General features: G+C 39.7%; 1 protein-coding gene across 4 annotated transcripts in view; it reads left to right on the forward strand.

The window, feature by feature from the left end:
- The window catches only part of slc12a7b (solute carrier family 12 member 7b), a 246,993-nt gene that overhangs the window by 164,759 nt on the left and 67,749 nt on the right, over positions 1-14,485 (forward strand). For all 4 annotated transcript variants that reach the window (XM_043719307.1, XM_043719309.1, XM_043719308.1 and 1 more), the window contains exon 3: positions 510-641. In XM_043719307.1, the coding sequence (XP_043575242.1) occupies positions 510-641 (132 nt within the window). The remainder of the gene's footprint in view (positions 1-509; positions 642-14,485) is intronic.

Below are 14,485 nucleotides of genomic sequence, written 5' to 3' on the forward strand. Positions count from 1 at the left end.
AATTTGAATCTTCCTTGATCTCCATGTATTAGAAGTGTGTTTCTTGTATTTTAAATTTGTCATTTTTCTTCTCCGCCCCCCCCCCTCCCCACCACGTATTCGTCTCATCTGGCCAAGAGAGTGCAAAGCTCCACAAAACCAACATCTACCATTTTTTTTCAATCAGCGTGCAAGGGATTTGATTAGGAATCCTGGACCATATTGTTTCTGTTACCTCTTTCATCACTAGTAGCACAGATTGGGAAAGACTGGGCCACAGAGGGATTTGAAAACCAGGATGAGAAATTTAAAATCCAGGCATTGATTGACCATGACCCAATGTAGGTCAATAGGGGAGTGAGATTTAATGTGAACTGAGAGGGGGCAGCCTAGATTTTGATGGCAAGTTTGTGTGTTGCAACAGTGGCCAATGCCAGCACTATTAATATCCATCTGTATCGTGCATTTAGGAAAATATGCTATGTATTGATTGTTGTAGTGAAAATAAAAGTCCTCATCTTGCTCAACAGGAAGAAATGGACAGGAACCCAATGGTCTCCTCCCTGCTTAACAGACTGGCAAACTATACCAACTTGACTCAGGGTGTCCGAGAACATGAGGAGGCAGAAAACAATGAGGAGTCACGAAAGAAGGAAATTAAGGTAAATCGGCTTGGCCTAATGAGGAAAATGTTTGTGTGATTGCTGAGAACTACTGCTGTCCAGAGATGGCTCAATCCAGATAACAAATGGAAGAGTAAACCATGTGTTAATCTGAAATAGTCATTTGAAAATAATCTGAAAACTATCACCTGATGAAGGAACGTCGCTCCGAAAGCTAGTGTGCTTCCAATTAAACCTGTTGGACTATAACCTGGTGTTGTGTGATTTTTAACTTTGTACACCCCAGTCCAATACCGGCATCTCCTAATCATGAAAATAGTCTAGTTTGTCATTGTGCTTTTTCTTACACCAAGGAAATGAGCATATGTTTAAAATTTGAAGCAGTGCAAGGAAGCTGATTTCTATAACTAATTGAGATGACTAATAAGGCTGCACTTTCCCATAAAGGATTGTGGATGTTCATGGTCACAAAAGCTAAGCTTGAAGGGTTATTTGTTGAAATACACTTTCATGTTGTAAACTTATCTTAATGAGTAAAAAATGAGTAGCAGAATAAAAGTTTGAACATCGATACTAAATTTTTGAGAATAAGGAGGTTATTAGTTTGCATATGTGAGAGAAAGCCTGTATCACAGAGACACAGTCAGAGTTGTTTGATTATAAATTTATAACTAAGTAGATAGGAGTAGCTACTTAACTGCTTGAACTTATTCTGCCAATCAATTAATTCATGTCTAATCAGCAGCTTAACTCCATGCACCTAAAATAACAGATTGTTGAAACCTAAAATAAGTGCTGGAGAAGCTTGGCAGGTCTGCTGTGTTGGACTTAAAATATTAACTCAGCATCTCTCTCCACTGGTTGCTGGTCTGCTGAAATTCTCCAGCACTTTTTGTTTTTTTTCAACTCTATGTACCTGTGTCTGTCCCATTTCCATAGATTTCTGAGGGCCAAAGGTGTCAGTCAATTTTATAATTTTAAATTTAACACATTTTGCAGATGTGTTCCAATTTATTTTTAACCACCCTTTGCATAAGAACTTTCTTAATTTCAATCGTGAAATAATCAGCTCCTTTGTAAATCATTGCATATAAACTGACCCTATTTATCTGGCTCCCAAAATCATGTTTTTGTATACACTGGAGTGTTTAGGTTGACTCAGCTCTCCTGTCTTTTCAGCTGCTACATGCTATTCCAGCTTTATCAGTCAGCCTACATTGTTCCACTCCACAAATGCATGTTTTACTTCCTGGCACCTTTTATTACAAGGGATCAAGTATGTAAAGTTCTAGCCATCCTGTTATGGAAAGAATGTTATTAAGCTGGAGAAGGTTCAGAAGAGATTTAACAAGATGTTGCTGGGAATGGAAGGGTTGAGTTATAAAGAAATGCTGGGACTTTTTTTTTTCTCCACTGGCGTATAGGAGGTTGAGAGGTGACCTTCTGAAGATTTATAAAATAATGAGGGGTATAGGTGAGGTGAATGGTAGGTGTCTTTTTCTCTTAACACCCACTCTGGTATTATTATACTCTTATACGTATACATTGACTTTAGTTTTTGGAAAGATTTTTGATTTATACACTGACATGCATTGTTATTTTTTGAATCTGCCATCTAGTCCTAGACCACCCAACAAATGGAAATACTTTTGCCCTGATCAATCCTGTTTGTGATCCTTAATATTTTCAGAAAGCTTTGATCAAGTCATTTTCAAGCTTTATAGATGTTGCATTTCCTAGAATTCAGTATGATTTTTAACTTTGGGCTGCTGATTCATTATTATATGCAATGCCTTCCAGCTTCTCCACCAACTCTAAGCTCCCCATTTCCCCCCAACCCCCCCTCCCCCCCTCCCCCCATACCCACCAACGCCAGGATGCTCACGTGATATCGAGCTTATATCCTCCATGACTTGTAGATCTGAGTGGTGAACCACAGACAGTGTCTGGCAACATTGTTGAATACCATCCAAGCCAGCTAATAGCACTTTTATTCCTGTTCACCCAGTTTACTCTTTGTTGCGTTGAATCTGTAACATGATGTGTGGAACTGCTGAGAACATGTGGAATAGAGGACAGACTCCAAAGTCTCAAAGAGGAAAATCTTGCACTTCAGTTCACTTGTGTTGCTCTCTCTGTGTACCCTGTTGACAAGTATTGTTTACAGTACTTAGGTGTGTTCTGACCAAGGTGAAACTGAAACTTTATTTCTATCCCCTGGTATTTTAATGCTTCAGATGTAAAGCCAGTATTAAACTTCTGACAACTTATTTGTGTGTTAGCTTGACATTTTGTAGATGTACATACCTGTACCCTAAGGCTGTTTGGGCCTTTGCTTTTCTACTAACCAGTCACCATTTCTTGTGAACATGTTTCCTCATATGTAGCTTGCTGTGCTGTCATCTATGATGTGAATAAACCATGACTAGATGAGCTCTCAATGCCAGATCTTTGTGAGTCACCTACCCATTATCTGATCCCTCCTTTTTCATCCAGCTCAGCTGCTCTTCTAAACGTGCAAATAATTAAACTTCAATTCTTCTCCAAGTTTAGCAAACCCTCTGTTTTATGAGCAGTGTTCAGGGTATGAATGTACCAACCCTCCAGGTTATAGAAACCAAAGTAGCTTTGAAATATGTGATGCATTGGTTCTTGAGCATTTTCCACCTCAAAACAAAAACACCCACCATATATTAAGGCAGAGCTGAAATGTTATGACTGGAGAAAGATTCTCATTTAGTACTGATTTAATGTAAGGTAGTGGTATTGAGATTATTTGATGGGAAGTAGATTAAATATTTTAAGACAATCCAATAACCATTGGGTAGTATTGAAAGTCCTGACCGAGCAAACAGCTGATGACCATTGTTCATATGATCTGTCTTGTGCAATAAAGAGGTTTAAACAATGTGGAAGACTTTTAAATAGTGAACATGCTCTGCTGGTTCTGTGTATAAAAAGCAGAAAATCTATTTTTTTATGGTTTGAGTACTCCGATGCTTGACATGTCACATTTGACATTGTCTCCTTATGGATTAAATCATCTTTCAAATACTCCTCCATTCTAGCAAAGGTCATTTAAACTTTCATGTTTAAGATATACTCCAGGAACAACATAGCTCAAAGTCCTAACCCTATCACAAGAAAATATCACTAAACAGTTATTCAGTACAGAATTATTTTATTTTGCCAAATGTGATCATCTTGGGTCTGTACTTCTCACAATTAAGATTTGGTTTTCTTTGGTTTCTCATTACTGTTATCATCAAACAAGAAAAGACTACTATAACTAATTTTTACAAATCTGTTGAAGAATTGTTAATCCCACCGTTTGAAGAATTAGCCACATGTTGTATCCAAATTAATGTTGTTCAGTACCTGGCATGTGACATCAGATGCCCATTTCCAGTTCACAATCATTATTAGTGATGGGTTGGACGGGATTTTAAGTGAATAAATATTCACAATTACCAAGAAAGTTTTTAACATCTGATGGCTTTTTGCAGATAATGGTGTTGTCGAAGGTAACTGAGATCTTTAATTTACGACTCCAGTATTATACATTACCAAATAGAGAATATTTTGACCTGTTGATCTTTTGAAAGCTACCCACAAAGATGTAGTGATTTTCAAAATAAACCAGGAATTCTTCAATTTGCATTGTAGCACCAGCTAAAGGGGATCTTCAGCATCCAGTAAAAATAGCATCATCAAGCAGGCTATATAGGCAATCAAATTAAAGAACTTGAAGATAGAGCAAGCTAAGAATTGCAAGGAAATTTCTTTTTAGTTTTCTTTTCATAATTTTGCAGAGCGCTTTCTCAACTCATCCTTCAGGTTTGTGTGCTTCTACCCCAACTTCCTGATTTTGTACTCCTTTAAAAATTGTGCTGCTTCTTCTCATTCTTCTTACCAAAGCATATTTGAAATAACTCCAGAGGCCAGTATCATAGGGGCAAGAATGGTTGTTGGATATTCCAGGGTTTAGATGTTTCAAAAGGAATGGGGATGGGGAGGTAAGAGGTGGAGGAGTGGCCTTGCTAATCAGGAATAGTATCACAGCTGCAGAAAGGGAGATCGTCAAAGCATTTTTGTTTATAAAGTCCGTATGAGTCGAAGTCCGAAACTGGAAAAGAGCAATCCCTTTATTGGGAGCTTTCTACAGGCCCCCCAATAGCAACAGAGACTTGGCGAAGCAGATTTTGGAAATGTGTAGAAGTAACAGGGTTGTTGTCATGGGTGACTTTAACTTCCCTAATGCAAGGCGACCCCATATCTGTAGGTCCTGTTACCGTGGTTTTGGTTACCCGCGGTTTACTGTGACCCAAACAGGTTACTGGGAACGTTCCAGAACCAGGGACCAGGGGGCTGCCAGGAAAGTAAGTTTCTCATTTAAATGAATAGGTACACTCCTATCGGCGGTTTCAGGCTTCCGTGGTAGGTCTTGAAACATATCCCTCATGGGTGCGGGCTGACTAATGTATTGATTGGGACCTACCTTGTTCAAATAGTTTGGATGGAGCAGTGTTTGTCAGGTTTGTCCAAGAAGAGTTCCTGACGCAATATGTGGATAGGCCGACTAGAGGGGAGGCCATATTGGATTTGGTGCTTGACAACGAACCATGCCAGGTATCAGATCTCTCTGTGGGAGAGTATTTTGGTGACGGTGATCACAACTCCATGACCTTTACTATACTCATGGAGAGGCATAGGAGCAGATGATATGGGAAAGTATTTCATTGGTTGAGGGTGAATTACAATGTTATTAGGCAGGAACTGGGGCACCTCAATTGGGAACAGATGTTCTCCGGGAAATGCACAATAGAAACGTGGAGGTTGTTTAGGAAGCACCTGCTGGCATTGGGGCAAGGAAGGGATGTTAGGTTGAAAGAACCTTGGAACCTTTTGATGAAGAGCTAATATTCGAAATGTCAACTCTCCTCCTTAGATGCTGCTTGACCGGCTGTGCTTTTTCAGCACCACCCTCTTCAACAATGTAGAACATCTAGTCAAGAGGAAGAAGGAAGCTTGCTTAAGGTTGAAGAGGCAAGGATCAGACAGTGCTTTAGAGAGTGACACAATAGCCAGAAAGGAACTGAAGAATGGACTTAGGAGAGCAAGAAGAGGGCATGAAAAAGCTTTAGCGGGGAAGATTAAGAAAAACCCTAAGGTATTTTACAATCATGAGGAACAAGAGGATGGCCAGAGTGAGGGTAGGGCCGATCAGGGATAGTGGAGGGAACTTGCACCTGGAGTCAGACGATGTAGGGGAGGTCTTTAATGAATACTTTGCTTCAGTAGTCACTCCTGAGAGGGAGATTAGAGTGGTGCTGGAAAAGCCTGATGAAGGGCTCCTGCCGATAAGTCGATTTTCCTGCTCCTCAGATGCTGCCTGATCTGCGCTTTTCCAGCACCACTCTAATCTTGACTCTGATCTCCAGCATCTGCAGTCCTCACTTTCGACTACTGAGCAGGACTTTGATGTTTCTGAGGACAGCATGAAACAGACTGATATGCTAGAACAGATTGGTATTAGGAAGGAGGATGTGCTGAAAATTTTGAAAAACTTAAAAGTAGATAAATACCCTGGGCCAGATGGGAAATATCCAAGGTTACTGCAGGAAGTGATGGAAGAGATTGCACCTTTGGCAATGATCTTTGCATTCTCAGTGTCCACTGGAGTAGTGCCAAATGATTGGAGAGTGGCAAATGTTAATCCCTTGTTCAAGAAGGGGAATAAGGATAATCCTGGGAATTACAGACCAGTCAGTCTTACATCAGTGGTGGGCAAAGTATTGGAGAAGATTCTGAGAGACAGGATTTATGATTACTTGGAAAACTGTAGTTTGATGAGAGATAGTCAGCATGGTTTTGTGAAGGGCAAGTCATGCCTGATAAGCCTTATTCAATTCTTTGAGGATATGACAAAACACATTGATAAAGGTAGAGCAGTCGAGGTGGTGTACATGAATTTTAGCAAGGAATTTGATAAGGTTCCCCATGGTAGGCTCATTCAGAAGGTAAGGGGGCATGGGATACAGGGCAACTTGTCTGTCTGGATGCAGAATTGGCTGGCCCATACAAGACAGGATGGTGATCGATAGAAAGTATTCAGCTTGGAACTCGACCAGTAGTATTCCGCAGGCTCAATTCTGGGATGTCAGCTCTTTGTGATGTTTATAAATGACTTTGAAGAGAAAGTGGACAGCTGGGTTAGCGAGTTTGCCGATGACACAAAGGTTGGTAGAGTGGTGGATAGTATGGAGGGCTGTTATAAGTTACAATGAGACATTGACAGGATGCAGAGCTGAGCTAATAAGTGACAGGTGGAGTTCAACCTGGAAAAGTGTGAAGCCTTTCACCTTGAAAGGTCAAATTTGAATGCAGAATACTGTATTAAAGACAGAATTCTTGGCAGTGTGGAGGAACAGAGGGAACTTGGGGTCCATGTCCATAGATCCCTCAAAGTTGCCACCCAGGTTGATAAGGTTGTTAAGAAGGTGAATGATATATTGGTTTTCGTTAGCAGGGGGATTGAGTTTAAGGGCTACGGGGTTATGACTCTATAGAGTCCTGGTTAGACCGCACTTGGATATTGTGTTCAGTTCTGGTCGCCTCATTATAGGAAAGATGTGGAAGCTTTAGAGAGGGTGCAGAGGAGATTTACCAGGATGCTGCCTGAACTGGAGGGCATGTCTTATGAAGAAAGAATGAGGGAGCTAGGGGTTTTCTCATTGGAGCGAAGAACGATGAGACGTGACTTGATAGAGGTGTACAACATGTTGAGAGACATAGAGTGGATAGCCATGGCGGAAATGTCTATCATGAGGGGGCATAATTTTGAGGTAATTGGAAGGAAGTTTAGGGGAGATGACAGGGGTAGGTTCTTTACTCAGAGTGATGGGTGTGGGCAATGCACTGCCAGCAGTGATAGTAGCGTCAGATACATTATGGACATTTAAGCAACTCTTTGATAGGCACACGGAAGTTAATACAATGAAGGATATGCAGGTTAGTCTGATCTTAGAGTAGGATAAAAGGCTGGCACGATATCTAGGGCTGAAAGGCCTGTACTGTGCTATACTCTTTAATGTCCTATGTTATATCTCATCACCAAGTCACCTTTTATTTACACATGCATAGCACTTGGCACTAGTTTTTCTACTTCAGAACTAGTTCTCAGAATGAGCAGAACTTCTGACAGTCCTGTTTTTTAAAATTTTTTTAAGCAATACACAGTTTATAAAACAATTAACATTAACAGCTGTATACAGAGAAACAGCAATTTTACAAGGGAGAGGAATGGCAAAGCCAGGCCCCAATCCCTACTGTTCAACTAGTTTTCAGGGAAATGAGGACAAACCTCAAATCCCATCCTGTTTATATCTGTCAGCTAGGGCTCTCTGTTTGGACTGGGTTGACAGCCCTAATCAGGGGCCTCTTATTCTGAGGTTCACCTGGCTGTACTTGTTCCAACTACTAAAGTAACACTTCAGATTTCTGTTGTCCACCTGTTTCCCTGATCCTCCAAAACCTGTCTTGTTATCTTCCTTATTGTTAACTACATTTTCAAGTTCCATGTCATTTACAAACAGTGGCCTTAATCTTGATTCCTGGGAACACCACTGTGTATGTTTTTTTAAAAAAGGCTTACTGGATTTGAAATGTTAACTCTGCTTTCTATTCACAGATGCTGCCAGACCTGAGTTTCTCCAGCCACTTCTGTTTTTTATCACTGTATACTTCCTTCATATTGCATATTAGAAGTCATTGGAAAGTAGAGTAGTTGGCAAGTTTGATCATGCCAGTTTGCTGTGATGTTAAAGCCGCACCTTCCATTAATAATTTTGGTTTGATTTATTGCATCTGCATTTCAGTGTGTGAATTCTGAGCTGGGTTGAAGTAGGTGAGGAAAATCTACTGACTGCAGGTAATGTATTGTTTATCTGTGTTGTCTTTGAGTCTTGGGAGACAGATTTGCACTTTGTAGTGCATCAGCAGGAGGAAAAAGGACTGGAAAATAAGTTATCCTGGAGCTTTTTCATGCATCCTCTGGTATCTGATGTTAGTATAATTTTTTTTTTCTGTTGGTGATCCCCAGCATGCGCTTCTTCTTTCAGGAGTCGTTTGGCACAATAAGACTAAAGAAATAACAAAGAAAAAAAGGACTTGTTTAAAACATAAAAAAAAGTTGGAAAAGTCCATTTACAGTTCAACATTTCTCATCTTCAGGGCCACTTGGAGATTATAACAGGCTATTTATAAAGGATGAGGATGGGGTAATGGAAATCTCCAGTTCTTTTCCTTGCAGTTCCATTTTATTTTAAGAGAATGTGATTCTGTGTTTAGGTGTCCTCAATGTTTCATCTGAAATCTAACTCTTTTGATCATCTCTGGTTGCAACCAGGATTTTGCATTTACATTCACTAACTTGTGAGCCTATAAAATATGTACTGGAGAAAGCCGTTCAGGTTGACCTGCTATTCAATAAGGCGATGGCTGATCGGTTTGTGGCCTCAATTCCACATCCTTGCCTACCTCTAATAATCTTGGACTCTCCCTTTTAATTAAAAAAAAATTATCTCCTTTCTTCATTCTACTGACTTTCTACTGTCATCAGTGAGTGTTCTTCATGCCTGGTATCATGTCACAAAATCAATTGTAGATATTTCCAATCTGAGTTTGCTATTGAGAGGATAATTCTATCCAGTTTCTTGCCATTCAAAATTACAGATTTAAACCCTGTTGGATATTGAAACCTGAAAGCAGGAGGTAAGGACTGAACTTAACCCACTTCTGAAGAAGGGTCACTTCACCTGTAATGTTAACTCTATTTTCTCTTCTCATGGATGCTGCCAGAATTGCATAGATTTCACAACAATTTCTGTTCTGGTTTCCAGCATTCACCATTCTTTTGGGTTTTTTTCCTTAATCATGGTTCCACTTAGCTGTGGAGTCAGGGATGTGAATTGTGTAACTTAATGGAGATCTTTAAATCAACATTTTGTGGTGTGATCAAACCTGGAGCCCTTACTACTTGTTGTTGGATGCAGACTGTTCATAATGGTTGTTTGTTAGATGTGTAAGTGAAAAGTACGGCTCAGTTATCTTTTCTCAAAGTCTGTCATGCAACGTGCAGTAGCGTAAATGAAAATTTTCTGTTCTCCATCCTCATTGTTCATTTTCATGAAATAAAATAATAAATTGACTGACTGCTGTGCACGATCAAGCATGCTCGTTGACTGAACCGACTAGCCTGACAGATATTTCTCTTTTTTTTCCTAACAGCCTTATGGTCTGCATTAAAACAATGTAAAATATGTCTTCATTCTAAGAGTCTTGCTCAGGACCAGTATTTCTGTGGACGTGACACATACTCTTGGCACAATGGGTAAAAACACATTCTCTTGGCTCATTGGATAAAAATATCTGTGTTAGTTGCATCCATAACAAAACACTTTTGTTTCACGGCTACTGGAAAAATTTGTTCAGATCCATAAATAAACCAAGCTATGCAGTGATAAAGAGCTATCAAAGATAGATTATTCTAAATTTGAAGTGTACTTCATTTGTCATACTAGCTACTACCTCCTGCTTGTGCATTATAAACGAGTTACATTTATATAGCAACTTAACATGAACATATCAATCAGGAGTAGGCCATTCAGGCCCTCGTGCCTGCTCCGCTCTGCTATTCAGTAAGAGCATGGCAATCTTTTACCCCCTTTGCTTAACACAAACCTTAAAAACCTCTGCCTTAAAAAAAAATTCTAGGACTTGGTTTCTGTCTCCTTTTGTAAGATTTGCAACCTTCAGAGAGGAAAATTTCACTGCGTCTCTCTCAAATGAGCACCCCAATTTCGAAATGTTGACCCTTTTTGTTCTAGCTTCTCCCTTAAGAAGAAACATCCTCTCCATATTTACAATGTTAGCGCAACTTAGGATTGCATGTTTCAATCAAGTTACGTTATTTTCTTAACTCCAGTGGATACAAGCCTGATCTGTGAATCCTTTCCTCACAAGACAACCAATGACCATTCCCTGTCCCCCACTCAGGACACCCCAAAGTACTCGTGTCCAGTTGCATGCTTTTGGTGGTGCAGTAGCAGTTCTAATGTAGAGAAAACTTAAGTAATTTATGTACCAGCAAGGTTTCATGAGCAACAATGAAAAGAAACAACCAGGTAATTTATTTTACTGGCTTTGGTTGATAGATGTTAACCAGATTGCTGGGTAAAATATCAGTTTACTTTGAATGCTGCAAAGGGGTCTGAGCGGGCATTATTTGCCAGTGTGTTTGTGCCTACATCTAAGAAGTTGGATTCAACATAGTGGCCATGAGGAAGGCAAGATCACAAACTGTCTTCAAGCTTGGGCCTCTTTGTAAACTCTGTCTATTGAAAGTTTTATAGGTATTTATAGTGTTAATTTCTTCAGTCAGAGGGGTATTAATCTGTGGAACTCATTGTCACAGAGGGCTGTGGAGGCCTAGTCATTGAGCATATTTAAGACAGAAGTTTTTGATTAGTAGAGTACAAGGGTTATGGGGAGATGGCAGGCGAATGGGATTGAGAAACATATCAGCTATGATCAAATGTGGAGCAGACGCACTGGGGCTGAATGGCCTAATTTTGCTCCTATCTGTTATAGTCTTGTGGTCTACTGGATAAACTGAGACGTAGACTATCATCTTTAATGTTGCATTTTTGGAAGAATGTTCTCCACATGTGCTTCTCTTTATCTGTTATTCCTCTCTGGTATCCCTTTTCGAACACCAGGTGGGGAGCATCTCAGTGCCAGCGACGCAAGTTTGCTCTAGGGTACTAAAAGTCCTTATATAACAGACTGAAGCTTTGACTTTTAACAATTCACCGAACAACAGGCTGCTTTAACAATGCATCATGCCATTTGTGCTGCACTGAAGTAGCAGTCTACACTGCTCAAATTGTGGGGCTCAAATCCACAACATTCAGATGCAGAGGCATTTCTGCTCCCACTCTATTTAGCATTGTGGAATAAAAATGGCATCTTAACGTGAGCTAAATTGTAATTAGGAAGATTTGTGTAGAATCTCTGCTTCCTGTGATTAAATAATTCATCCTGTAATTTTGCAGTTGGAAGCTGCCATTTAAGCAGTTTACCACCACCCCTTTTGAGAGAACCTAGGGATGGGCAATCTCTACTAGCCCAGCTAATGATGCCCACTTGTCGTGAATTAATTAAAATAAACAAGTTGTAGCCATATTAACCAACAGTCAATCACCACGGTTCATAGGAAAAGATCTGCAGCAATGCAGTTAAAACAAATTATCACCCAAGTTGATGTGAGTATTACAGTGCCTGATGTATTCCTGGCTGTTAACTCTGTTATTCAGAGCGCTTTCTATCTTGAGTACGATATTACTTCCTGAAGTCTGAGATGAGTGGAAGCTCAGTGTAACACCAGTTTTAATAACTTGCTGTTATCTAATTAGTACAGTGGATCAGTTATCACAGTAAAACTTCACTATGTTAAGAGATTTGAACTGCAATTTGAGGTTAAGGCATGTCCTGCAGTAATCAGTTAGCTCATGTGATACATTGCAAAGTCTAATGCAAAAAAACTACTGTTCCTGTCATTTTAAAATATGTTGCAATCTTCTGACACTTCAGGCTGTGACTTTGTCCTGCATTTAATTGCATCATTTCTTGGAAATGGTTATGAACCTTACATAGCTTATTGTATCTGAATTTGTTTCTGCAAAGTTTAATGCCTTTATTTTTTGTTGGGATTTCCATGCTATTGCTACATATAGTGTTGTAGTATAAGATTAAAAAAGTAGGGGGATAAAAACAGGCTCACTTGAGTTTCTGAAATTTGTTCCCATGAGTTTTTTTAATCTTCATATTGTAGCTTTGAACATTGTTAGACTCTGCAAATTAGTGTTTGGTGCAGAATGTTAAAAATGGTCAACTATTTTGTGGGAAAAGTTCTTCTGATGTCTAATCTTCAATTTTATAACCTACACTGGTGATATTTTCTGTAGCTGTCCTGTTTTTAATGGAACATTCTTGAGGTTTGTCCCAGCCACTGCAGAGGCAGTAATAAATGCAAAATACAATGCAGATGCTGGAAGTCTGAACTAAACACATTGCTGGAGAAACTCTGTGGGTGCAGCAGTGTCTGTGGTGAGGGAAACCTACTTAATGTTTTGAATCCTTTTCAGGACTGGTTCTCAACCAGCAGTTCTGAAGAAGTGGGCTGGAGGGAGTCCAGAAGTTAAGTCAGACAAATGCACATCTTTGCACGTTGGACAATTTTTGATGATGCAAGCACAACTTGATAGAATTAGTATAATGAAACTCTGAGGCACCAGTGAGCACTAATGAAATGCACACTGACCACGTCTGAAGCAAGGGAATGAGAGCCATGGAGTGACTGAAAGGGAGTCAACGTGGAGAGGAAACAGCAAAAACAGAGGTTTCAGCCTATGGTGGATGGAGCACTGAAGGAGAGGAGGTTTGGAAGGAATGTGTGGTTCGGAACCAAGGATGAAAGAAAATTGGTCTAGAATCCCAATTGGAGGACTTATTACTCCAGAAAAATGTAGACCAAAATCAAAGAATGTAGAACATAATCCAAGACCCCTCCCACCCCAGTTATACTCTCTTCCACCCTTTTTCATCTGGTAGAAGATACATGTACCAAATAGCTTCTTCCCTTTGTTATCAGACTTCTGAACAGACCTCTCATATGAGTTGATCTTTCCCTGGGCCTTCTCTGTAGCTGCAACACTATATTCTGCATTCTGTTCTGTTACCCTAACATACTTGTGTAAGGGATGATTGTTCTGGATAGCACGCAAAACAGTACTCACTGTATCTTGGTACATGTGACAATAATAAATCAAACCAAATCAAAATCAAATCAGGAGATGGAGGAATGGAAACCTTGGAGTCGCCACCATCTAACTGGCAAAAAGGGTCCAAGTCAGGGTCGATTTAATTTTTTTTAAAAAAAAAGTTGCTCAGGAGGTCACTGGAGTTCATTAACATCATGCTATGTGCTTGCTGAATTTGATCCAGAAAACCATTCGTCTTTTTGTTGGTGCCTTTGTAATAATTTTGTGTTTTGCTTACATGAATATATTTTGCTTAACGTACAACACTTTTTACACAAATGGAACGACAGATAATAAATTAAATTTATTGTTGACAGAAGCAAATGGTACAAATCCTTAGCTGAACCTTATATTTATAGCAGTGCAATTTTTACTATTTACTTCAGATTTGACAATCAAGGTTAGTTTAAGGAAATCAACAAAGATGCAAGTGCTAAACCCTGGAACTAAATTCTATCTTTACCTCCTTTTTTATTTTTATCCCCTTCCCTCTATAATCTACACCAATCAAAATTAGTAAAACACTATTTGTTAGCATTGTTCTTTTTTTAATTAATGTTTTAAATTCAATCATGTACTTTGCACAAGATCTTGGAAGTCCAATTAAATGACATAATTGACTCTGCAGGAGAATGCTAAAATTACTGTGGTTCTGTTCGCCGAGCTGGAAGTTTCTGTTGCAAATGTTTCGTCCCCTGTCTAGGTGACATCCTCAGTGCTTGGCCTCCTGTGACGCGCTTCTGTGGTGTTTCCTCCGGCATTTATAGTGGCCTGTCCTTGCCGCTTCCGGTTGTCAGTTTCAGCTGTCCGCTGTAGTGGCCGGTATATTGGGTCCAGGTCTATGTGTTTGTTGATGGAGTTTGTGGATGAGTGCCAAGCTTCTAGGAATTCCCTGGCTGTTCTTTGTTTCGCTTGTCCTATAATGGTAGTGTTGTCCCTGTCAAATTCATGTTACTTGTCGTCTGCGTGTTTGGCTACGAGGGATAGCTGGTCGTGTCGTTT

This window comes from Chiloscyllium plagiosum, chromosome 29 (assembly GCF_004010195.1).
Source record: "Chiloscyllium plagiosum isolate BGI_BamShark_2017 chromosome 29, ASM401019v2, whole genome shotgun sequence".
NCBI lineage: Eukaryota > Metazoa > Chordata > Chondrichthyes > Orectolobiformes > Hemiscylliidae > Chiloscyllium > Chiloscyllium plagiosum.